This window comes from Astyanax mexicanus, chromosome 18 (genome assembly GCF_023375975.1).
Source record: "Astyanax mexicanus isolate ESR-SI-001 chromosome 18, AstMex3_surface, whole genome shotgun sequence".
Taxonomy (NCBI): Eukaryota; Metazoa; Chordata; class Actinopteri; order Characiformes; family Acestrorhamphidae; genus Astyanax; species Astyanax mexicanus.
In genome coordinates, this window is record NC_064425.1 from 37562129 (window position 1) to 37587825 (window position 25697).

At 36.9% G+C, this 25697-nt stretch overlaps 2 protein-coding genes across 4 annotated transcripts in view; one reads left to right on the forward strand and one right to left on the reverse strand.

Moving 5' to 3' along the window:
• wdfy1 (WD repeat and FYVE domain containing 1) overlaps positions 1–25697 on the reverse strand; it is a 1176431-nt gene that overhangs the window by 388350 nt on the left and 762384 nt on the right. The window lies entirely within an intron of this gene.
• Positions 2138–4023, forward strand: LOC125782583 (uncharacterized). Its single transcript, XM_049467035.1, has 3 exons — positions 2138–2736; positions 2908–3190; positions 3339–4023. Exons 1-3 carry the CDS (start codon positions 2492–2494, stop codon positions 3996–3998), a joined length of 1188 nt encoding a protein of 395 aa, XP_049322992.1. The 5' UTR covers positions 2138–2491; the 3' UTR covers positions 3999–4023.

Below are 25697 nucleotides of genomic sequence, written 5' to 3' on the forward strand. Positions count from 1 at the left end.
ACATCATGTATAAGCCAGCGTGTGCAGTCAAATTTAGCCTGCTTGGTTTAATGGTTAATGTGTCTGTGTATCTAGAGTCTAGAGTAATCACACACACACACACACACACACACACACACACACACAACATTGTTCAAAGTAAACATGTAATGTACAAAGCGGTAAGAACTGTTGAAGTTACATTTATGTTTATGACATTTAGCAGAAATGTATAAAACTCTATGTCAGAAGGAGGAATTGAGCAACAGCTGAGTGTCATCAACAAAACAATGTTGGGAAAAGCCATATAGGAAAATTACATATTCAACAGTGCAAGAAGACCAAGCACTGAACATTGAGGTACACCCAACACTGAACCTGAAGGGGGCTTTAACCACTTCCATGAAAAAAAAAGTGCATTTAAAAGTATATTTTATAAAAGAATACTTAACATGGAAAAGTACATACGCTTAGCATTAAAATGAACACATAATTAAATGCATACTAAATGTACAATGGAACAATTTACAGCAATTTAAGTATATTTCATTTGTAATTAAGCTATATTTAACTACAACATAAAAGTATTAGGTTGAGCTTTTTTGTATATCTTCTGCAATTATAAGCTTGTATTTTGTAAACATAATTTTTAATACACTTAAAGTATCTTGTAAATGTGCTACTTTATGTATTGATGCACATATTGTGTCCACCTTAATGCTACTGGGAAAAAAAAATCCACTAAAGTGCACTTTAAGCAGTATTTAATGCCACTACATATATTTGCTTAAAAATACATTTTATGGAAATACAGAGAAAGTGTATTTAACATGGATTTTCATAAAATATATTCAATAGTAAATGTACTTTTATTATTCTTTATCTAATTTGACCATACATTTAATGCTCTTAAGTATACTTCCTTTTCACAAGGGAAGATCAGAAAAGATGGACAGGAGTACCACTGTGATCCACTGTGACAAAGAAAGAAGAGACATCAGGAAGAATCAGTCCTAAAGACAGTCCTTAGCTGTTCTTATTGCATAGAGCAATGAGTGCAGTTTCTCTGTGGCACAGTGTCTGAGGTTTAAGACGTTTCCACTCTGTGCACATACACAGACTCACTGTACCACCTAGTGGCCACAACTGAATTATTAAATCTTAATTAATTCCCATAACTTATGGCAACAATTAGTCAGAAAGCTGCTGCAATAAATTTCACAGAATGCATATTTAAAAGCTATTTAGTAGCTATACATTACTGTAGTTTTATTGCAGGAATAAACACAATACTATCATCAATTATTACAGTAACAGGCTGATGTATTATTATCACAACAAATATTAGCCTATAAAACTATAAAAACCATTACTGGATTCACTATAAAGCAATATAAATTACAAATTGTAAAATAATTATATTCTGTAAAAGATATTTTTCTCACATATTCCATTTTCAACATTTTAACACATTTATGAAGTGCATATATATTATACATTAATTAGATTTTGTATGGACGCATGTAACTAGCTTACTAACAATAAACATTTATCTAATAATGTTACTTGTACACCAAACTGATGATGTTATCAAGTGAACGTAAATTTGTATAAAATTTTTTAAATAAATGTTTATTTTGGTAATTATATGCTTGGTTCCTATGAACAGTGTCTCTCTCAGAGCACAGTGTAGCTAGCATTAGCTATGTAACTTGCAGAGCAGTACCAGAGCTGGTTAATGGAGAGGCTTTTTAATATCCTTTATTTATATCCATTTATTATTTCCCCTTATATTAGACAATAACTGCAAAATGAGGGAGCCTGAGGTTATTTTGACCATTTCTCATTTTCTGCAAATACATGCTCTAAATGACGATATTTTTATTTGGAATTTGGAAATGTTGTCAGTAGTTCATAGAAAACAATGGCCATTTACTTAACATATAATATAATATATAGTAAAATCAAATAACCTGATCATTTTGAATTCGTCTCTGAAATTTTCTGGAGTTGTATACAAACATACAAAGTGAATAAAAACATTTCATGATCTATAAAGGAACAGGGGAGGAAAATAAGTGAGTACAAAAATAAATTTTAAAAAGTACTGCAGAATGCTTTATAACTTCCTGTTACTACAAAATGGGTTAGTATATTACAGTTTTTCTCGATTGTTTACACACAAATATTGGTACTTGAAACACAATGACCACAAAATGTAACTCATGCACCAACCCCCTGAACCAATTCTGCTAAACTACAAGCACAATTCCTGCTTTACACTCAAATTGCAGTTCTAAAACACACTTTTCCCAAAACTCAACACACAATTGTCATGAAGAAAATCTCTTGTTTTCACAAGGAACACACTGTTATTCAAAACTCTAAAGTTAATTGCCCTACTATGCACACTGACTCCTCACATGGGCAAACACCTAACACACATGTTTCCACTCAGCAATCAGAGCTTTAGCATAAAAGGGCAACAGGTGAGCTCTTCTGTTTTGGAGCAATGGAGGCCAATGTTGTAAACAGAGGCAGAGCCAGAGCCAGAGGAGTGAGAGTAAGAGGAGGACGATGGGGAGGACGAGGACGAGGAAGGCCAAGGACAATCATTTCTGATGAGATCCGAGCCACTTTGGTTGACCATGTGGTCAACCATGGCCTAACAATGAGGGAGGCTGGGCAAAGAGTACAGCCAAATTTGAGCAGGTACACTGTAGCATCCATCATCCGGACTTTCCGCAATGAGAATAGGTAAGAAATCTACTCTCACTACAAAACTGCAGTACTGCATATCAATACAGTACTCAATGAGTACAGTAGTACATTATTACCTGTGGACTGTTCTGTAGGACATTGTGTTTCGAGTATTTGGGAAATGTATTCCTACACAGTATTTACAGTATTGCACTCTTTGTATTGCAGAACTGAAAGATTACCAACAAGAGGTGGACGGGGCCGTCTTCTGTCTCCTGAACAGGAAACAGAGATCATGAACATGGTTCTTGAAAATAACGGCATTACCTTACGGCAAATACAAAGAAAAATAATAGAAAACAATGAGATATTTCAAAATATTGATAGGGTAAGTTTATCAACGCTGGACCGTGTCTTGCACAGAAATAAACTGAGGATGAAGCAGGTCTACAGGGTGCCATTTGAGCGCAATTCAGAAAGAGTCAAAGAATTGCGATATAACTATGTGCAAGTACGTCCTATACATTCCCACCCTTGATGCATACTGTCAACATTGTATAAATCATACATATTTCTTTCTATTATATTGTAATCATAATGATTGTGCTTCACAATAGTGACCGCTGCATGTCTACTTCTGATATTGTCATGTGTTTCAGAGAGTCCTTGAGCTGGAGGTGGATGCAGTGGAGCACCAGTTCATCTTCATTGATGAGGTTGGATTCAACCTCACAAAAAGACGAAGGAGGGGAAGGAATATAATCGGCCAGCGTGCCATTGTTGAAGTCCCTGGCCAGCGCGGAGGGAACATCACAATGTGTGCAGCGATGACCCACCATGGCATCATCCATCACCATGCTACCCTTGGCCCCTACAACACTGCCCATCTGATCACATTCCTGGACACCCTACACAACACACTCATTCCACCAGATCAGATAGACGGCCCAGAGCAGCTCAGGTACGTTGTCATTTGGGACAACGTAAGCTTCCACCGGGCTGCTCTGGTTCATAACTGGTTCACTGACCACCCACGCTTTTCAGTTGTTTATCTCCCTCCATATTCTCCATTCCTCAATCCTATTGAGGAATTTTTTTCTGCCTGGAGATGGAAAGTGTACGGCCTAAATTCAGAAACGCGTATACCCCTTTTCCAAGCTATGGAAGACGCATGTGGAGATATAGCAGTTGATGCTTTTCATGGCTGGATTCGCCATGCTAGGCGATATTTCCCCCGCTGCTTGGCCAGGGAAAACATTGCTTGTGATGTAGATGAGGTGCTGTGGCCAGACCGAAACAGAAGAGAGGATGCAGCATAGTTTTTTTTGTTTTGTTTTTTTATTATTAACTGTATTATTAACTCTTCTGCACTGTATGTGCAACTTTGTGTCGGTTGGGATGTACACTGTGTACATTGTTTTGTGGGAAAAATAAAACATGTTTGTTACAGTATATTTGTGTGTTCTGAGTATAAAAACAATATTCTAAAATATTTTACAACGCACTTATGTATTTAATGTCTGTAGTAAGTGTAACACTGAACAAAAAGTCATTATGATGAATGGAGAATGGTGTTTTACACTGAGCACATCAGTGTTTAAATGCTTTTTTTAATTGTCTGTTCATATGATAGTTTGTGTGTGTCATCTGAACACAAAATGGCCTTTTGTGAAGAGATAAAACTGTTTTGAATGTAAAGTTTCATTTTGCAGGAGAATTGAAGGGTTTTGCCCATTGTGTGCGTGTTTGTTGGATTTGTGTGTAGAGTTCTGAGAATATGAGGCATGTTTTCAGAAAATGTGTGTAACCAATCCAGAAAAACTGTAATAATTAGTAAACTAACCTGCCAAACCCATACTATTAGTATATGCTAGATAAATTATAGTTTAGTATGCAGTACACAAATTGGATGCAGCCTAACAGAAGAAACAGAACGAAGGAGGGAGAGGTTAATGAAAGGGTAACTGCAGCTGATCTGGAGGAGGAAGAGAACAAAAAAAGGAGAGTTTGAGAATGACAGAGACCAACTGAACATTGGAGTGATCTGTGTGTGTGTGTGTGTGTGTGTGTGTGTGTGTGTGTGTGTGTGTGTGTGTGTGTGTGTGTGTGTGTGTGTGTGTGTGTGTGTGTGTGTGTGTGGTGTTCTGCTCTGTGGATCATATTGCTGCTGTCGCGTGGCGAGTGTGTCTGGAATGTGACATTACCACATTACATGACCTCTCTCTCTGTAGGGGAGCTACACAGTATAAAACACACACACACACACACACACACACACACACACACACACACACACGACAGTTATCATACACAAACTGAAATGTGCACACAAGTAAATAAATGTTTCCTCTTTGTTTTTTTAAACACACAGACACACAATACTTCATAACTGTAGACGCACATGCCACCTTTTTATGTGTGACTCAGCTATTCACCTGTCAATCAACTCTATATTGTTCAACTGCCACCGGACAATTCCGAACAAAGCAAGTGCCCTATAATGATTAACTTATTAGTAAACCCAGTAGTATTGTGACTCATGACTTTTGGCACAATCCATGGAAGCTACAGAACTCTGTACTGACCTGTGGCAAATGTCTGTGCAGTCTTCGGCATTAAGTGTGGAGGTGATTTTTTCCAGCCCCTTTACCAAACGTTAAAAGAAAGTTAAGCAATGTTTTGAAAAGGTTTCAGGAAATCTTGCCTGTAATATTGCAGAATTAATATTCCAGGAATGTTCATTATGATTATTCGTGTGGAACAATAAGGGTTTGCATCACAACGTTATTAATATGTTTTTCACATAATTATCCAAGCTTGACGAACACTAACATAATGGGAACATTAAAAGAATCATTCCCAAAACTAAAAATTTAAAACATTGACAAAGGTGATGTTGTGGCAATGTTACCAGAATAGTTAAAAATGTTAAATAAAAATGTTCAAAGAATATCCAAAAAGCTTTAACTTTCAGGAAACATTTTACAAACCAAACATTGTTATCTGGGAGGATCCATTCTGGGTGACATAAAATATCTTCTATGGTGTATTCCTGATACACTTGTTACACTGTGAATTAAGAATTGTTAAATACCAGAAACACAACTTCCGAAATGAAAAGTCCCATCCATTCACACTATCACAGCTCTCACTTCAACTCCCATAATTAACCTGCACCCACTATCAGACCTCACTCCATGAAGTGCCAGATAATATGTCTTAATAAGTGCCCCTCTATGAGTGCCCTTCATCCACTGTTAGTGTTAGGGGTGGGTTTAAAAAATAGATGTTTAAATTTAAATCTATCTTTATTTAAATAATCTGATATAAATCCATATAAACCAAAGATTTCTTTAAATTACCCTATTTTTTCTTTGTCAACATCATCCATTTGTAGAGCTCGCAAACACGTTAAATAATAATAAAACAATAATGTAACTGTCTTGGATTAATTCTTCAGATAAACAATATTTTTTAATAATGGTAGGTTGAGTGTTCTTTGTACAATTGCAAATTTAGTTACCTGAAAATCTCTTTCATATCTGAACAAAGCCTGTAACAGAAATATTCCTAAATTAATCAATAAATTGAATCAGAAATCAAATAAAATCTGTAAATCAGTGGTGATACCCAGCCCAATAGAATGCTGAAATGAAATGCATTTCATGCCACCTCTATTTGTATAGGGGTTTGGTCCACTAGGCCTACATGGTCACTAAGGGTGCGTGGATTATTGTTGGCCGCACAATATGTATGGAAGTGATGGGCTCCATCAGTGATGGGACCAGGAGGGACCAGGCTTCACCCATGTGAGCCTCAGTACATTAAGAAGTTAAATGCCCTAACAAGGGAATACATGTGATGAAGTGACCTTCCAATAGATACTGACTAGGGGTCTTAAAATTTTGAATTTACCCATGAAATCCTTCCCATAACAGCACAGAATTTCTCTGTTTCTACAATAATTTCAGATTTACAGATCTTCAAGTACTTTTGTAGTGAATGCAAACACAGACAAATTATGTACTTGTTTTATGTTTTAGTAAATACTAGTGTTATTATTTATATAGTCAATGTAATATTATTAATTATTTTATGAATTATTTAACAACATTAGGATGCTGCACAGGTCTCAAAACCGAAAACTCAAAAATATATTAAATGTGGTGCATTAGTTTTAGGGTTTAATACATTCTGAGTTGCACCCTGCTGCAGAGAGTGAAAAGGTTCATTTTCTCTTATGTTGTTAAAGTTGAGCTTTGTTTAATAACTTTCTTAATTTTTATTATTTTTTAAAACATTAATTATGTAATAAGCAAAAAAAAAATGAATATGGCTAAGGGGCTAGATTATTGCAGTATGGAACAATGCCTTCATTGTGATTTTGCCAGAAGCGATGTTTTTATTTTAGTTTTATTTAACTTTTAACTGTTTAATATTAATAAGTAATCTAGCTGAATTAAGTTTTTAATTGTTTGATTGACTGGCTGTGTACTTACATTCTTTATACCATTTGTGCCATGTTCATTTTTATTTTACTGTACTTCTTTTTGTATTTTCATTTTGTTTTTATTTTAATGTAAAACATTTTTATCCTTATTATTAATGCGATATAAACAAATATTATTATTAACTGCTAATGTAATGTCTAACAAAAAGAAAAAAAAAGAACTTAATCTTATCTTTCCTCAGTCACATATAGTTTTATAACAGGCTGATATCAGTTATACTGCTAATAGTTAGTTTGGGTCATTTGAGTCATTTGTGACCTTTGGCTTCATTCGGACACACACTGTGTACCAGCACATAGTGACGTTCTATAGGGAAAAGTCATGGACAGTGTTGTTACTATTTGTGTTGTGCGAACACACACACAGATATACACACACACACACACACACACACACTCAGTGTGTGGATAGTTTTATGGCTCCTGATTAAAGGAGGAAGGAAATAAGGGGTGGAAATAGAGATGCAAAGCTATATCGCCCCAGGACAGAACCATCACTTTACACAACAGTGATAAGATATGAGTGTGTGTGTCCAGTCTTGGACAGTAACAAAATAAAATGTAATTGGCTACTGTACTTAAGCAATTTCTCTTGTAACTGTACACTGTAAGAGTTGTCTGAAGTTTTCACATCATTACTATAATGTACAAATTATTAGAATGTAGATCAGCAAACCATTGTAGTCTAAATTCTGAGTGAATTCTACAGTAAATATATTTCTCATGTGAATCATTTTGACCGGCATCCCTGATGAAATCTAGCTGGTAAAAGCATAGAGTATGTTTTTTCTGGATGACCAGCTGGTCCTGAGCTGGATTTTATTTTCAGCAGTTTAAACAAGAATGTATCTTTGCTAATTGTACAATTTCCATTATGTCCAACTCAGATACTAGTTTTAATGTTATGCAGACACAGAAAACTACAGCAGGTTAGATGATATGTAGCAGCAGTAGTGGAAGCTTATGCAACGTTCCATTTACCTCCGATGTCGGCAGTCGGAGCCGGGAATGACGTCCCACCTGAGTTCCCTGTGTTCCAGTTAAAAGCTATTGTTGTAAGCATTACTCCAGGTTAGCATAGCTAGCAATATCAGTTGATAAGAATGCATTATGCAGAAACTAAACCCCATTTAACTTGTTCACAGATAGAAGTTGAACTGTACTGTGCAGTTCAAATTCCCTTCCCAGAACTAGCATATTCTGACTTCCCAGTTTAAAATGGAATACAGCATTATACTTACAATGGTGTCAGGATATTTGGAGCTTAATATCCCACCAATTAGCACAAATGTAGGCTAATGTAGCAAAAAGAAAATAATAATAAAAATAAAAAAAATGTATGAAAGTATGTATGATGTATGCTAGTGGTCAGTTACTACAGCGTGCTAATGCTAAGCTTGCCTTTTTCTGTTTTTTTTGTCACTCTGTGTTTGTCAAGATGTATTAAATGATACCAAGTATAAAGCTTTATTTCATTCAGTTTCTTATGGCAGAGTGTATTGATGAACTTTATATTTTTGTAAGTTATATATTTTTAACTCTTACCCACTGCCTGTGTGTGAGATCAAGTCATTTAGGAGGAGGTTAAGATGACCTTTGACCATTTTATTCTCTTCATGCACCTGTTCAGATCCGTAAAGTGCACCTGTAGGGGTCAGACTGTTACAGTGTGTTATAGGCTCACATACACAGTGTACAGTAGTTTATGGGTTCTAAAAGGTCTGTTCTGCATATTTAGGCTGGTAGAAGTGACCTATTCTAGAACTGTGGGTACATTTTTACAGAAATATAAAATGATATAAATATTTAAATATATAACCCATGCAGATATCACATTAACGCATACAAATACCACATGAACCCATCTGATACCATGTTAACCTATGCAGATACCACATCAACCAATACAGATACACCGTCAACCTATGCAGGACCCACAGCAACCCACACAGATATGATTACGATGTCCAGACGGATCACTTGCAGAAATTAACAGTGCAGACACTCACCTGAACAGATCTGACCTGAGAAATTAATTTGATTTGCCTGCAGCCTGAACACAACCTTGTTTCCTAGTAAGTGACATCAATGGGTGCAGGTGATTTTTCTTTTTTCACAGTTTCGCAGAATTTATGATGTTTAACCAGATTTGACCAGAGCCCTGAGACAGAAATAAAATAGTTTGTTTAATGACCTAAAGTAAATCAATTCTACACAAAGAAATGTAAATGTTTTATGTAATTGGCTGCATACCTGTTAATAGATTAAGCACCAAAAAACTGAAAATTAGACAATTATTTAATGTAAAATTAAAGTGGAATGTATAAATCTGGATGTAGGGAAGGAGTTATTTAGTTAATATTTTATTCACAAAATACTACAAATAATTAGTACTCAAATTAATATACAGTAGACATAATCAATAGTGTAAAAATAAATAAAATGAATAAAATTCAAAACTGATCTGTTTAGGTATCTGCACAGTTATTCGCAAGTGATCAGATCAGGTACTTGCATGGGTTGCTGTAGTATGGAAGTTGGTGTCAGTAACCATTAGCACTCTTCTTGGAACCCTACACTTCCGTCACTCTGAATTTAATGAGGTCGTTGTTGGCCGCATTGGGAATGACGCAAAAAACACAATGAAATCTGATTTGGGCATCCAGACTGACATCTGTACCAATCTAATTGGACTTTCAAATGTGGTTTCTGTCTGTCCAGACTATCAAAAATGTACTTATTTACTTATAATTTAGATCAGATCAAAGATCAGATTTGGCCTGACAGTCTAAACATAGACTTAATGTACCTCCAATTGTAGATTTATTATTCTGAAGAACTGAAGATGCGTGCGTGTGCGTGCGTGCGTGCGTGGGTGTTTTAGCCAGCCATTTAGTCTCATCTCATTTGGCACTTTATGCCACTTCAAAAGATAGAGATGAACATTCATTACTAACTAACTAAATTCAGTATCTGGTAAATATGACGCTCAATCAGAAAGAAGCTGTGGGGTAATCATTATCAGTGATGTGCTGTTTGTAATGAATCCAACACTAAACTTCATCACACTACTGTGTCCAGTGTTCAAATTGGGGAACTTCATCAGGGATCAGTCAGAAGACATTTTTAACTAAATAAATTTTCACTGGCAATTGATATTTTGCCTTAAATGGCATGAGAATGCACTGAAATAACCTCATTAATCAAAAATGCACCTCTAATTCTAAAAATAATGTTTTTACCTATTTCTAGAATTTATAAGGATGTTAATTTCAATATAATATGAACAATATGAAAACAGTTATGTTATTTTCCAGTCAAAAGTCCATTATAGGAACCATTTTTTTTTTTAGTTTGAACGTCTTTAGTCTGGAGGTGCACCTCACAGTTTAAACACACATAATTAAATCAATGCATTATTGATACATGAAATGCTAAAAGACAAATAAATAAAAAAACACAAATCACCTCAATCGCAGAAAGTGTGTTCAGATGAAAGTGAGTTTTTTTACTATTTACAAAATCAGGCTCTTCATATTATTTTCATAAATAAAACTAAATAAATAAAACCTAATATATAAAATATATCATTTGTATAAATACCAACACCCTTACTCTTTTAACACCAACGTGGAACCGGTTCCATTCCCAGCAGACCACCAGACGGCGCTGTTGTGTAAGTTTAAAATGAACGAGTTCATATGGAACAATTGATCAAAATCATAGCTTATAAATGAGAATTTTACTCAACATAGAACATCATTAAATGTTTCAGCACCGCAGAGATTATTTTTAAGCTTTTAAACTTGAGTTTTAATCCTTTTAAACGTGTTCTGGGTGTAACCACAGCATAATTAGCAATAATGCAAGCAAAGCTACTTTTACTTTTTTACAGTCTAGTATATTTTTTTGCGAAATACATCATTCTACTTGTCCTGGCTAAGTGAATAGTAAGTATAATAGTGATAATAAATGGAATGTTCTACAGTCTTGCTTGTGTTTTTAGAAAAGTTGTATTATTTCTACACATACACAACAAAAAATAAAGAATTAATCATTAATTTAATAATAAAAAGTGTGCTCAGGTGCTTTACGGGCGTGGCCACAGTGATGTCACTCTAAAAATCCTAGGTAGCATACTCAGGTGTATGCTCTACTGAAAGCAGCTTTAGGGAGGATTTTCTGCTGCTGCTTCATTTGTATCCTCTGGTATTCACAGGCAGATGGCGCCACGAAATCAGTTTCCGGGTCACGGAGGAGAGAAGGACGATCGGTAGGAAATAGGGCTGGACTGGGACAAAAAATCGGCCCTGGCATTTTTGGTTTAGACCGGCTTCTCATAATTTGCGGAGCACAACCAACTTGTAATTTATGTATGTGGGGTTACAGAGAAGCATAATGTATCATCCGCATATTAAATATAAGAAGTTGTTTGTCTATTATTAATTATTTTGTCTGCTCTGTGTAGTTCAATTGATTTTTTGTATCTTTTTTATTGAAATCATCTCTAATATGTATTTTTTTAATTTCTCTGATACAACAGTTCAATTCTATTTTTTCAGGTTAAAGGTGCTTCCTCCTTTAAACAGCTATAACATGTATTTGTATCAGGCTACAAACAGGGCATTCTTTATTCATTATCAACTTTAATAAACATTGAACTTTATTATAATCATGTTTTGTTTTTTTGGGATGGAATGTTGTAACGGGGCTCGAGCACTTTTATTAAATGCTCGAAACAAGGGTTCACTCCTACTCTCATCATGAGAGGATCTTTTGATCTAGGTAGAACAAACAAACAATGAGCATGATTGTGGCGCTTTATTAAAAAACAAAAACAACAGCATTACTTTAACTACAAATATTTTTTCCTTATTGTAACCTGTAATGGGGTTATGGTGAGTGAAGCTGGTAGTGTACTCTTGAGGCTCTCCAGTAGAGGGAGGTAATGCACTGCAAATGTCTCAAGGCTTGCAGGCTTTGGTTTAAGTCTCGTGAGACTTTGTTTAACTCTCGTTTGGTTAGAAGTGTGTAGCCGCCATTTTTTAAAAGGCTCGTGGGATCTTGCCCAGCGATCTTTTTTTTGGCTCACTGCCAGGGATATGTGCAGGTAGCACGGAGGGCTGAAACTTCAGAGCAGCGTTTTTGGTACTTCATTCGGTTGGTTTGGAGTGTGGTAGGGCTGGAGAAGTCAGCCGCTGTGCTCCAGTGAATCCGGTATACATTGTGGGAGTCCAGATACAGTGTGGAATAAGAGCCTATGTTGTAGTGAACTGCAGCCCTGTGTGCATTGTGGAAGTCCAGATACAGCAGTAACATCCAGTAGTGGACAGCAGTAACAAGGGAAGTTGAGCCCTTCCAAGGCAGATATATAGAATGTTTAGAATATAGGAGTATCCCTGGCCAGTGAAAATTAATTATTGTTCTTTCCTTCCCCTTGAAACTTTTAATAGTAATATATATTAAAGATTGGGTTTTAAAGGTATCAAACGTTAATTGACTTGAGTGCTGTTGTAGAAAAGAAAATGTGAGGTGGGCTACCCCCACCTCTTGTTCGGGGTACAACTCCCCTGCGTGTTCGTTTGATAGAGAGAGTCAGACAGTGGAGTGAAGTTGAAAGCAAACCAAGTATTTATTACAAACTGAATATTCAGGAGAACTAACACATGAGAGACCGTCTAACAGCCACCCAGCATAAGTTCTGACCCCCCTTCTGATCTGACTCCACGTTTATACCCCAAAATGACGTAAGCCTGTTGATGAGGCGTTGTTAAAATCATCTCATGTTAGCATGCACGTGTTAGTACTGAAGTTTCACGTGTCTGACTGGACCACTAGTGTTTGACCTTGACTGTGTTCTTCCATCATGGCACATCGTGGCACTATCTGTGTGAGTATGCGTCACCCCCCTCTTGGAAGCAGAGGTTTTAGGGAGGCACTTGCTCATCAAGGCCGCTTTGAACTAAGGCCTCTTCTGTAGCAATTTAGCCCCGTACCAGTCGAATTGATGACCGTTAGTTAGGGTCATGCAGTAAACAAAAAATAGTTCAAGCCTGAGCTACATCTCATATGTTATATGTTAATGTGTTAGTAAATGTATCATGTGGGTTAATTTGTCATATAATAGAGTCTGTGTTAGTCACATGCCATATCAAACAATGTTTTACTATGTGTGTAAAGGATATATTGATTATTGATTAATCTTTTATATAAATGCGTGTAAAATACACTGAGTAATAAAGATGATCAAATACAATGTGAGTATTGGTTATGCATATAAAATACAAGGTTTCACACAATGATTATGTAATTACAGATACTAAGATAAGTAATCATAATTGAAAGATATTTGTCAATACACTCAAGGTAAAATAAACAGTTACTCTTCAATTCTCCCTTTTGACGTATCAACCAGATACGTCAACAAATCGTAATTCCTCCAAATCATGTATTTACATATGTTCAACCCTTGATCAACATGTGAGTGAACATTTTACTAACGGTGGGAGCGAAAACCTGTTCTGGCAGCCTTCCAACCAATTTTTGACAGGAAAAATTCTCCCACGGTCCCTCTGCCACCAGGCGACCAATAATTCGAAATCTATCAAAGGAGGAAGTGACATCAGTGCAATAAAGTCATCCCCAAGACTGGTTGGTTTCCAGCATTTCCTCTTGCTCTTCCTCACACTCCAGTATAGGCCGATCCCCCCCATTATTGTCTATTGTGTTTTTTGTGGCCTCGTCGGTGTCGATGGTCGGTTCATCTGTAACTCTAACTTTGATCCATCCGACAGGGTCGTTACCATTTACATCCACCCCGACCCCTATGAAAAATGCCGAAGATTTTTCCCCATTAGGATCGGATTGCCACTCTAATGCAATGGTTATTAGATTATTTATCGCACCATTATCCCTTTGTATGTTAAGTTTATTTCATTTCTCCCGCTCACGAGTCGCCCAGCGTTCGCTTGGATCCCAATTGACATGTGTCGACCTAATTACGTGTTCCCACTTGTTACAAGGTCTGGCTTAATAAGCTGCTTGGTCAGTGTTATGAGTGATTCTCATGAAGCTGCAGGGAACATGTCCATGACAATTTTTTTTAAATCAGTACTTAATTCACAAAAACTCCGATATTGTGTGTAAAGCAAATAGGTAGTACTGTATGGATCAATTGTTTTCATCATCATATAAAATTATTTTTATATAAATTAAATAAAAAATATATGGAAATTCTCATTACTGTTATGTGTCCGTACGCCTTCTTTCTAATTTTAAGTTAAACCATATTAAAAGTATTAAGCATATCGAATCAATAAAATAGATTAAAGTCATTTAAAATATCAACATTTATACATAATATAAATATTTTTGGTGTTGAACAAAAAATGTACTTGATTTTAAACAAAATAACTGTGTCCGAACAATTTTTCTCATTACCGTTTAATTGTGTTCTCATTACCGTTATGGATCTAAAATGTTAATTGTTTTAAATGTTTCACATCTTATCATAACTTTTCTTCATTTTACTATACCCCTCACCTGTTGTCCACATGAGTTTTTGATCAAACATATTCTAAAATAATTTCCATTAATTAAAAAAAAATTAAAAGATATTTTACAAATGTTGTATCGGTATTGAGAGTTGCTTAACTATAAATAAATAAATAAAAAAGATCAAAGTAATTGTCAAGGACTGTGCTGTTAAGTTGATGGGATTTGTTGTGGAAATATGAAATTAATCATCAAAAAATGTTTTGAACCGTTGATCTAGCTTCGTCATTTACTGTAAAGGTAATGAGAATTATTCTGGATCATATAAGATTCAAATGATAATAAAATTCTATTTAAAAAAATATGAAAAAATAAACAATATAGTAAAATGCACATTCTATTTTAGCTTCTCAACTTGAAGAAAAAAAAAAATAATAATGTTGCAATGAGGTGAAAAACTTTTTTATGTTAATGTGAAGGTCTTCGTGAGAATCACCCTTATGGTTACACTTAAGATTATCATCACGGGACCAACACAAGTACACCGCTTCCCCCTTGGACCCCTGCTTACCACAAGTAACCACGTCGCAGAAGTTCACTGTCCATATGGTCATCTCACCCCAATAATACAGGTGCTGGTCAACGAATTAGAATAATTTGAAATAGTGCAATCATGAAATTCTTTGAATGCATTTTTTGTGCAGAAAGCAAATCAGGTGTTCACCGCACCTGTCCTACTCGTTAGACTAATCACAGAACTCGTTACCTGGAAAAAAATTTGCTCAGCTCAGCTTTCCAAAAGGCCCATTTAGGCCATTTAACTGTGACACTGTTGTTTTATTGAATTAGAATAATGGAGAAACTGTTTCATTGAATTAGAATAATTTTTATTATAATTACAATCATCACTTTCTCAGTATTTTGTGGCTGCCCCCTTGGCTTGTATGACTGCCTGAAGTCTCCGCGGCATCGATTTGACCGGCTTGTCGCACGTTTCCGCACTCACAGCTTCCCAGGCAGTGGCGATGTTCTGCTTCAGTTGGTCCAGCGTAGTAGGCTTTCTGTCGCAAATTTTCCGCTTGACGATGGCCCAAAGGTTTTCAATGACATTGACGTCAGGCGAGTTGGCCGGCCATGCCAAAACTTCAAGCTGTTTTTTAGTGAACCAATCTTTGGTCGACTTTGCCGCATGAGCCGGTGCAAGATCCTGTTGAAATATGAAGTCTTCTTCGCCGAACTGTTCCTCAACAGTCGGAATCAGGAACGTTTCCAGAACATCTTGATATACGGCAGCATTGACAGTCTTCTTGAGGAAGCAGAGTTTCCCTACACCTCGAGCGGACATGCATCCCCAGACCATAACGCTCTGGGGAAACTTGACGGATCTTTTCACGCACTCGTGGTTGTAGGTTTCACCACCACGACGCCAGACACGAGGACCTTGGTCACCGAAGGAGATGCAGAAGCGTGATTCGTCACTGAAGACCACTTTCTGCCAGTCTTCAACAGTCCACTCGCCGTGTTCTTTGGCCCACTTCAGCCGTTTCTCCATTTGTTTCTTGTTCAGCATCGGTTTTACTGCTGGAACGCGAGATTTGAAGCCGAGTTCGCGCAGACGACGGTAAGTGGTTGATCTGGAGACGTCAGCGCCGGTCTGCTTGTTCCACAAGTCGGTGAGCTCGGAAGTGGACTTGAACCGGTTGCTGACTGCGATCTTTCTCAGCTGCTTGTTGTCGCGAGCAGAAGTTTTTCGGACGCCGGAACAGTTGGTGCGCTTGCTGCAGTTTTTCTTGAGAGCTTTGCAGACGGAAGACTGGCTGATGCCGAGCTGCTCAGCAATTTTAGTTTGGGTCAAGCCTTGTTGGCGAAGGGCTTGAATTTGAGCCACTATTCCGGTTGAGAGGTCGCGCTGCTTACCCATGATTGATTTTACAACTTAGAAATTCTACTCAACCCTGACTTTATACTGCACAGTGAACACTCTTCACAGAAAACAAAAATTCGAGCATTTATTCTAATTCAATGAAACAGTTTCTCCATTATTCTAATTCAATAAAACAACAGTGTCACAGTTAAATGGCCTAAATGGGCCTTTTGGAAAGCTCAGCTGAGCAAATTTTTTTCCAGGTAACGAGTTCTGTGATTAGTCTAACGAGTAGGACAGGTGCGGTGAACACCTGATTTGCTTCCTGCACAAAAAATGCATTCAAAGAATTTCATGATTGCACTATTTCAAATTATTCTAATTCGTTGACCAGCACCTGTAGTCTAATTCTATACCTCCCCAGCGCCTGATGCATTTTGAGTTAGGCTGATTGATGGTTGATCGTTTGGTTCTATTAAGCCGTGTGGGCTGGTCTTTAGCTGTTGCGTTTGTCGGGTGCACGGTTGCTAATGTATTTACAATTGTTCCCTCTACCGTTGTTAGTTGTTCTTGTCAGTGTTATTATCATTATACCCATGAGGGCAACTGTTATTATTATCTGGAGCCATATTGGAATAACCAGAGGAAATGCTGGTTGGTTATAGTGTCCGTACTTTGACCTGTCCCACTCCCTTTTTCCGTGCCAAGCCATTCTTAAACCATAAATGTGTTTTCCCTCTAAGTTTTCCACTATTTAGTAAACTTGTTATCTATAGCTCTATATGTGTAAGTGTTAAGGTTACAGAGTGTATAATTTTTTTTTTTTTTTTTTTACAATTTCGTTTTTTCAAGAGTCTTTCGGCCACCTGTAAAGGAAAGCAATGTTCAGTACAACCTGTAAAGAAAAAATAATGTGTTCCCCCCCTAATTTAGCAAATCACAGTTTATAACCCTATATGTGTAAATGTTAAAGTTGCAATGCGTGTCGTTCGTTTTTTTCTTTCTTCTTGTTTCAGGGTTCTGAAGGTAGGGTTAGGGTTAGACTACCTCAGCCCCACGTGCGAAGAGCTTTATTCTGGCTCTTGATGTCTGCAATATCAGTTAATGAAAAGTATGAGTTGATGTGTGATAAGACTATGTGTGTTCTTTAATGAGATGTGTTTTAAGGGTCTCTATAGTGTACTTTGACGCAATCGAAACGTTGTTGAATGAGTCACTCCCTCAATTCCTCTACTTGGTCACAGCCAGGCTGTGTGCTGCTGCTGCTGTGCTCTTGAGAAATCTTTTCTCTGCTGTGGCCAGGCCAGGCCCGTGCTGCGGGGGCTCTGCTGCCCCTCCTTCCTGCTGCTGCTACTGCGGGGTGAGTGTGCTACCCCTCCTTCCTGCTGCGGGCCTCCATCTGAGTCAGACGATTCAGCTGTTGTTTTCACCTCTCCTTCTGGCTCTGTGAGCGATCTCTGTTGTTGCACAGCTGTAGAACCCTCGCCTATCAGTTGATCTGCGTACGTTGTTCTCTCAGTCACCTGGAAAGGCCCAATCCAGCCATGCTCGTTCCCCTTTCGTGCGTAATGGCGGAGGAACCCTCACTCTGGCTGCGTCCGAAATCGCGTACTTAAGCAGTACGTACTGGATTGGGGTGAGTACGCACTGCTTGTCGAGCAAAGCAGTACGCTTTTTCAGTACGCCAGACCGCAGTACGCACGCAGCCTCGGACGCACTACATCCACCATCTTACCTCTGACGCCCTTTCACCTCTCACCCCTCCTAACCAGCGGCACACTTTACAGAGCTTTACCCTAATTAATTTCATTAAAATCCCCTCATTAATCAGCTCTTATTAATAAATAAACCCCCAAACTGTCCTATTTAATAAACACTGACTAAATAAAACTTAAAATTAATATTTCCTCAAATATGAAATATTTAATAATAAATATGAACAGACTGTTTAATATTCATGAAGCATATTAATAATACTAGCTTATGCAACAAAACAATTATCAAAAAGTTTCAAAGATAAATACCAAAATGTTAATTAATTCCTGCCTTTCCATTTCACCTCAGAATTTCCTTTTCTAGCCTAAATATTTAAACACATGATCCTTATTGTTATACATTATCTTTTACTGACTGCATTAAACATAAAGGCAACATATATGCATTACTGATGTAAATAAAATATGCTAGAACCAGTCAGTTTCTGGAAAACTGGGGATCATTTGGCAATAAAAAAATATTTTAGTTATTTTATTTAATATAATTTTTCCCTCACTTGCATATTTACACAAATACATTTCTCACAAAATACAAGAATGACAAGTCTTTAAAGTAGCTTTATTTATTTTTTTATTCATTGTTCATTTTTCTCCCTCTCTTCATCTTCATCCTCTCGAGTAGGAAGGATAGTTGAATCTGAAACACACACAGATTAAATCAGTTTAGCTTGGTCATTAAACAAATATAATATAAATTCTGAACAACATAAAAGTCTTACCATCCTGGCTGGTTAGCTAGCTATTTAATAAAACTAAATAAAATGGTCAGATTTTGGTTATAATTTATTAATGTGATTTTTGGCAACCAGTCTGTCTGTCTGTTGAAAAGCCTCTCTGATATCAGCAGCCTTTTTTCTCAGATGAGTTTATACAGACTGATCAGTATTAAGTTAAAACTGCCCCAGCTCCTCAGCACTGCAGCAGTATACAGGGCTGTAGTGAGTTAGTAAACGCTGGTGTTGTAGAACAGAAGATTAATAAAGAGTTGTGATAAGTTTGATAACTCTAGCTAAGCTAACTGATCTCAGTAGCACAGAGCTAACGCTGCTCAGTAAAGCAGTTCAGATACGAAAATAAAGATGTTCTGTCTGCAACAGCATTAATAACAAACCCACACCCCTATAACTCGCTACTTTAACTTAAACTAACCCTCATAAATCTTTCATTTACAGCCTGATATCACAAACAACCAAAACAGTTTATATATCTGAATCTCCTCACCTCATAAACTTCTCTCTCTCTCCACTCCTCTCCTCCGCCGCTCCGCCGCTCACTGACGGGTCACTCAGCTCAGCGCGGCTCCCGGTGGATTGTGGGAAATATTAGCGGGTGAAGTGTGCTGGGCTTGTATACTTAAAAATGTCTCCCGGTGCAGTACGTCATCCGGGAACTTTTCGCGTACTCAAACTCGCCTACTGCGCATTCGGACACACTACCCGATCTCGCATACTGCTTTTGCATACTGTTTAGTATGGAAGTACGCGATTTCGGACGCAGCCACTGTGTCCGGACTGGTCCACCTTTGCACCACGTTCTCCTTCTCCCCCTGTGTAAACAGATCTGAAACGAGACTTTTATATTCATTATAATCATGTTTAAGGTTCACTATTCATTTTGGAAGTCTTTTAAGGTGTCCTCCGTGTCTCCTTCCTGCAAGTTAAAATACATGGTTAAAATACATTTATCACACTTAACTTGAGCTCTAATTTCCCCTTGGAAGTTAATTATTTCATATTAAAATTTTGTCTGTGCACAGATTTCAGCCCAATTTTTGTTTTCTTACCTTCTTCAGTTGTCCTGATTTTCAGTTATACTCAATCATGATCTTTACTGTCAAAAGTGCTTTAAATCCCTAACATTTAGTCATTTCTTTAAATCCCTAACTTTTAGGAATTTTCAATTTTAAATTGCAACATTTAATTATCATCACCATTAATTACTTGCTTTTACCTTCCTTTTGTTCACATCCCTTTCCCTTTTAGTGTAACTGCTTCCCTGTGGCTCTGTTATATCCAAATTAGCTCTTACAAACACTACTAATGTTCACCACCCAGTTTACCACTAGACACACACTATTTCTCGTGCATGCACACACTCACCAACTCAAACACTTCCACTCTCACAAACACTATAAAGCCAAAGAACACACCTCAACTCTGCAGCATCATTGTACAGACCATATTTTACTGCTTCACAGCCCAAAGCTGTTGCTTTAAATGCACCTGCTGTTAAACCTACCACTGAAAGCTTCTCATATTGTATTGGTAACACTATATAGATAATAGATAAGAAACACTTGGAAATACATCTAAATCATGTTTTTTTTTATATATAGCTCCATGCAAAGTTTTAATGATCAGCTGCTCTATTCTCCCATTCATCTCCACACTGATTGATAGAATATCAGGGCCCAAAGTTTTAAACTCAGCACAAACTACACATAATGTGGCTTCTGTCTCAGGAATGGTTCCATATTGATGTATTGGGCTTTCTTGGGTTACTTTTGCTTGGACTTTAGAATCACCGCTTGTGGCTATATTATTTTACCTGCCACTTTTAATTTTCTGCGGCGTGCTATTTTATTAAGAAATTATGTTTCTGACTTTATTCAGTTCCCAAGATTTTTATAAAGCCTTGATTTCTATATTTAGTTGATTTTATTTAGTGCTTTAAAAATTGGGAGAAGTGGAACGTGATTATTTTTCTCTGTATCAATCGTTCCATTACAAACAATAATATTATCAATATTAATAAACACAGATGTTATGCTTTGCTTTGTCCACGTTATTTTAGCAAATAAAATCCAAACAATGCTTTTCATTTACTGATCAATATGTTCAATATGTATTTATGCATATGCAATGCACAGCAGGTTGCTTTTCACAATTATCAACAATACATCTATTTCCTTAAACAATTTATCAAGCCTCACACATTGTTTTTCTTGTTCAAAAAATGGCTTACATGTTGAATAGTGAAAGTTTAATTTTGTGTCTACATTTCATATTTTAAAGTTAGGATTGAGTTTGTCTTAAAAGCTAAAACTTTTACAATATTGTTGAAAGTAATTGCTCATCTGCATAGAGGTTGTTTTAAAACCAAACTTTAAAAAGATAGACAAGCTAAAAGTTTAAAAAATGCTCTATATTTATAAAATAATGATTGGTCAAAAAATTTTAGTAATAGTGGTGAGGGATAAAAAGGTAATAGGTTTAAAAAAGATAAAAAGTATAAAATAATTATTGGGCAAATAATGGTGGTAATAATGATCATCTATTTACATATCACGCAAAATTGCTTCACCCTTTTACTGTCCATTGGGCTGGTCTACCCCGTCCAGGCCTTCACTGACCCACACCCCATCACTTCATTCATCCACTCACTCTCCCCCTGGGCTGCGCTTCCCTTCCACAATGTTTTCTCCGTTTTCTGTTAAAATGCATGTGGTGGTCAGATCGAGACTGTGCCTGCCTTAGGTTGTCCCGTTATAGTACGTTGGGATCTTACCCGTCTTTGGCTAACCAGCCTATCACACTGAACCACACACAGCGTAGCAGCACAGTTTTATCAACATTCAGTGCTGTAGTGTTCCTGCAGGGCACAGTTAGGGAGCACAAACCCAGGTATGTCACACCGTCATAAACTCACACACTGGTGTTTACTGTGAAAGCCTGTGCAAGGCACCAAGTACCCATGGTTTATTATTCGTCATTATTGTATACATATTTTATTTATTACCATCATTATCACCTGTTCTCTTCCACGTAATTTAGCTTAAATTATTTGCTTTGATGACATTGCTCCGGAAGAGACCCAAAAGAGTGCATGTCAATGAATAATTATTCAGATTTTGCATCTGTACCTTAAAGGTGTACCACAAGGTTAAGTTTTGGTCCAGTTTTATTTAATATATACATAAATTATAGTGCTGGCTCTGCTTCTCAGATTGCAAACTTTACCATTATGCAGATGAAACAATTTTATATTGCTTAGCTGATTTTGTTCATGCTACAGCCAGAAAATTATGGATTTGTTTTATAGGTGGCATTGTATGAGCATGAAAACTAAATTTATGCTGTTTTCCAGATCTCTTTCCAGTCTAATTTAATACTATACAGAAAGGAAGCAAAGCAAGTTCTTCATTGCAGAAAGTAAAGCGTATTGAAAGCAAAAGAGAAAGCTCAATTTTTTAATATATTTGATTATGTCCCCTTATCAGAAAGATACCCAATTCCCTGTAGCTTGAAATAGATGCAACACTGCGTTACCTTTAAGAAAATAATAATAAAAATAAAAATAAGGTCTTTCCTCACTGTGTTCTGAAATCTACTCTTGCTCTTAAGAGGATCAAATATCAGCATAGACGGAGATGCATAAAACTTAGATAAAAATTAGATATTACATCTATCCTATATAGATCTCATTCAGCTAGGACTGAACTGAGATCAGTCTGAATAAGAAACGAATAGTAAGATAATTGACTAAATCACCTGATAGAAAAAGCTGTGTTTGGAATGGCTCACTTATTAACTCATTCACTATTCACTATGTAGAATTTTCCAATTTATTGAACTGATTATTTAAGAATCAAACAAGAAACCATGTTCATTTGTCCTGCTCTGAGGACATCTTATACAGCAGTACTTGCATGGCATAGTATATTTTGGAATTTCTAGCATACCTCTTCTGCACAATATGATTAGAATATAATGTAATTAATAGTGAACTATATGGGGAAAAATGTACTGCTCAGTTTTTACAAAGCACTGCAAAAATGGCCAATCCAAATTGCTTAGTATTTCTGCAATAGGAAACGATTCCGACACAGCCACACACCTTTATTAGTTTCATTATTAGATTTGCTTATAGAATATAGAGTCAGACATATGTCCCTGTTAGGTTAGGGCCCCCAAGATATAGTCCACTACCCAAAATTAAGCCAATTATTTTCCTCAATTCTGACTCCCCCTTTTCTTTTTTTTTTTTCTTTTTTCTTTTTTTTTTTTATTTGTTTTGCTAATCAACCCCATAATCCCTTTATTAAATTCTCTAAATTCTCTAATTATCTATCCAGTCACACACCTCTCTGACATTATTCAACAACTTAATTATTTATATTAACACTTCCCCAACCTTGCTTACATTAAAGTATACTTTACTCATGATTGGGTATTCACATTTTCACATTTTCATTTTAGAACTGTCTGATAACGTATGCATATTATATTATATTATCTCATGTTATAGTTCTATGTCACATCAGTCACTTTCGTAATCGATGTCATCGCACTTTACTCTGTTAATTATTTAATTATTTATGACCATTAGTAACATCTACTGCCCCGCTCCGTTTACAGATAGATCTTTACCTTGTATAGTTAGGTTTTTTATCCTTATATTTTCTTATATATATATATATATCTATCTACCCATACAAAAGCCTTTTCCCCCTGTTCACCTCTGTCCCCCATTTTCACTGTGTATTACTCTATTTCCCTACTGAACTGATGTTCTATTTTCTATGATATCTCACAAGTGTTAATTCACAAATAACCAACTTCTCAGTCTAAAACCAAGAAGCTGAACCAACCCCACCTACTTCACCTTGGACTCCTCCCCTGCAGTGGGACTCATCCATTCCTATTTCGTTGACACACAAGAGTTCGTACACTCAACCAATCACACCACTCACAGAAGCTCCGCTCATACACAGTTTCACACACACTCCAACACATACGCACACACTTCTGTCTTACACACACTGTCTAATTCGCTGCCATACACTTTCTCAGTCACTGCTCACCCACACATTCTTTCTCTCCGCCACACAAGATACACACGTCTGTGTCTCTCTCAGGAAAACTGGACACGCACACGTTCACACTCACAGGTACACTTTTAATCCCTGTAACAGACACTCGTAGACCCTTTTCTTTTTCTCTCTGTCAGTCGCACATACACAATCACAAAGCCAGACACACTCAGTCCCTGGAATAAGCACACATACACACGCATACTCTCTCACACTTATTGGCCACAGACTCACTTCCCTCAAACTTATAGTTTATACTGCTATGTATATCCCTTTCCATTTGTTTTCTTTTACCCCAGACAAGACACGAATAAGCCATGCACACAAGCAGTGGGTCGCTGCCCACCCGCGAGATGCCGTTCCCGGTCCTCCTTCGACTATACCTAAGGACCCCGTTCACACTTTTAAGCTACTCATTTATTTTAAACTAACACTCATGCGCTAATGAAGGCTTTCCATATGGTCCCAGTCACGCTTCTTAAAGCCCGCAACTTTCAACATGAAACGCCCCATATATTAACCCGATCTTTTGTCAATTATGTCTATCTGTATTAATAACAAATCATTAATCTATGGGAATACAGCCCCCTGCCTGGCAAGGCACACCTGTTATCCAATGCTAGAATTGTCATCATTTACATCTGCATTAAGAACAAATCCTTACAACCACCGTATCATACCAGAACTATTATTTATACAACTAGTAGAAGTTCATAATAGTTACAGCGCCTACTAATAAAACCAAATGTCTAGAGCAGCAACAGTATCTGCTCATATTATTATTATTAGTATTATATATTTTTATTTATTCATTTATTTACTTTTTATGATTTTGTTTTTTATTTGTTTTTGTTATTTTCTGAACCTCATGTATGTACTTTTTATGATATTTTATTTTATTTGTTTTTTATTTGTTTTGTTATTTCTTCCAGCCGAATAAAAATAGAGAAGTAGGTACACGTCTACCCGAACAGGGACAACATCTGTTCTTTTTAACCAAATTAAAATAGAGAAGTAGTGTACAGCGTCTACCCGAGCAGGGACAGCATCTGCTCTTTTTAATCGAATTAAAATAGAGAAGTAGGTACAGCGTCTACCCGAACAGGCACAGCATCTGCTCTTTTCAACCGAATTAAAATAGAGAAGTAGTGTACAGTGTCTACCCGAGCAGGGACAGCATCTGCTCTTTTTAACCGAATTAAAATAGAGAAGTAGTGTACTTCGTCTACCCGAGCAGGGACAGCATCTGCTCTTTTTAACCGAATTAAAATAGAGTTGAGTAGGTACAGCGTCTACTCTGGCTTGTTTACGAGCGGATCAATCTCGAGGTGAGCCTACACCTGGCCGTTATCCGAACATCTCGTCAGAAGCCGGGGGGACACGCCAGCGTCCAATCCTTAACCCTTGAGTAGGAACAGCATCTACTCTTTTTTATAAACCCTGGAGTAGGAACAGCATCTACTCTTTTTATAAACCCTTGAGTAGGAACAGCATCTACTCTTTTTTATAAACCCTTGAGTAGGAACAGCATCTACTCTTTTTTATAAATAGCTTGGTATGCTT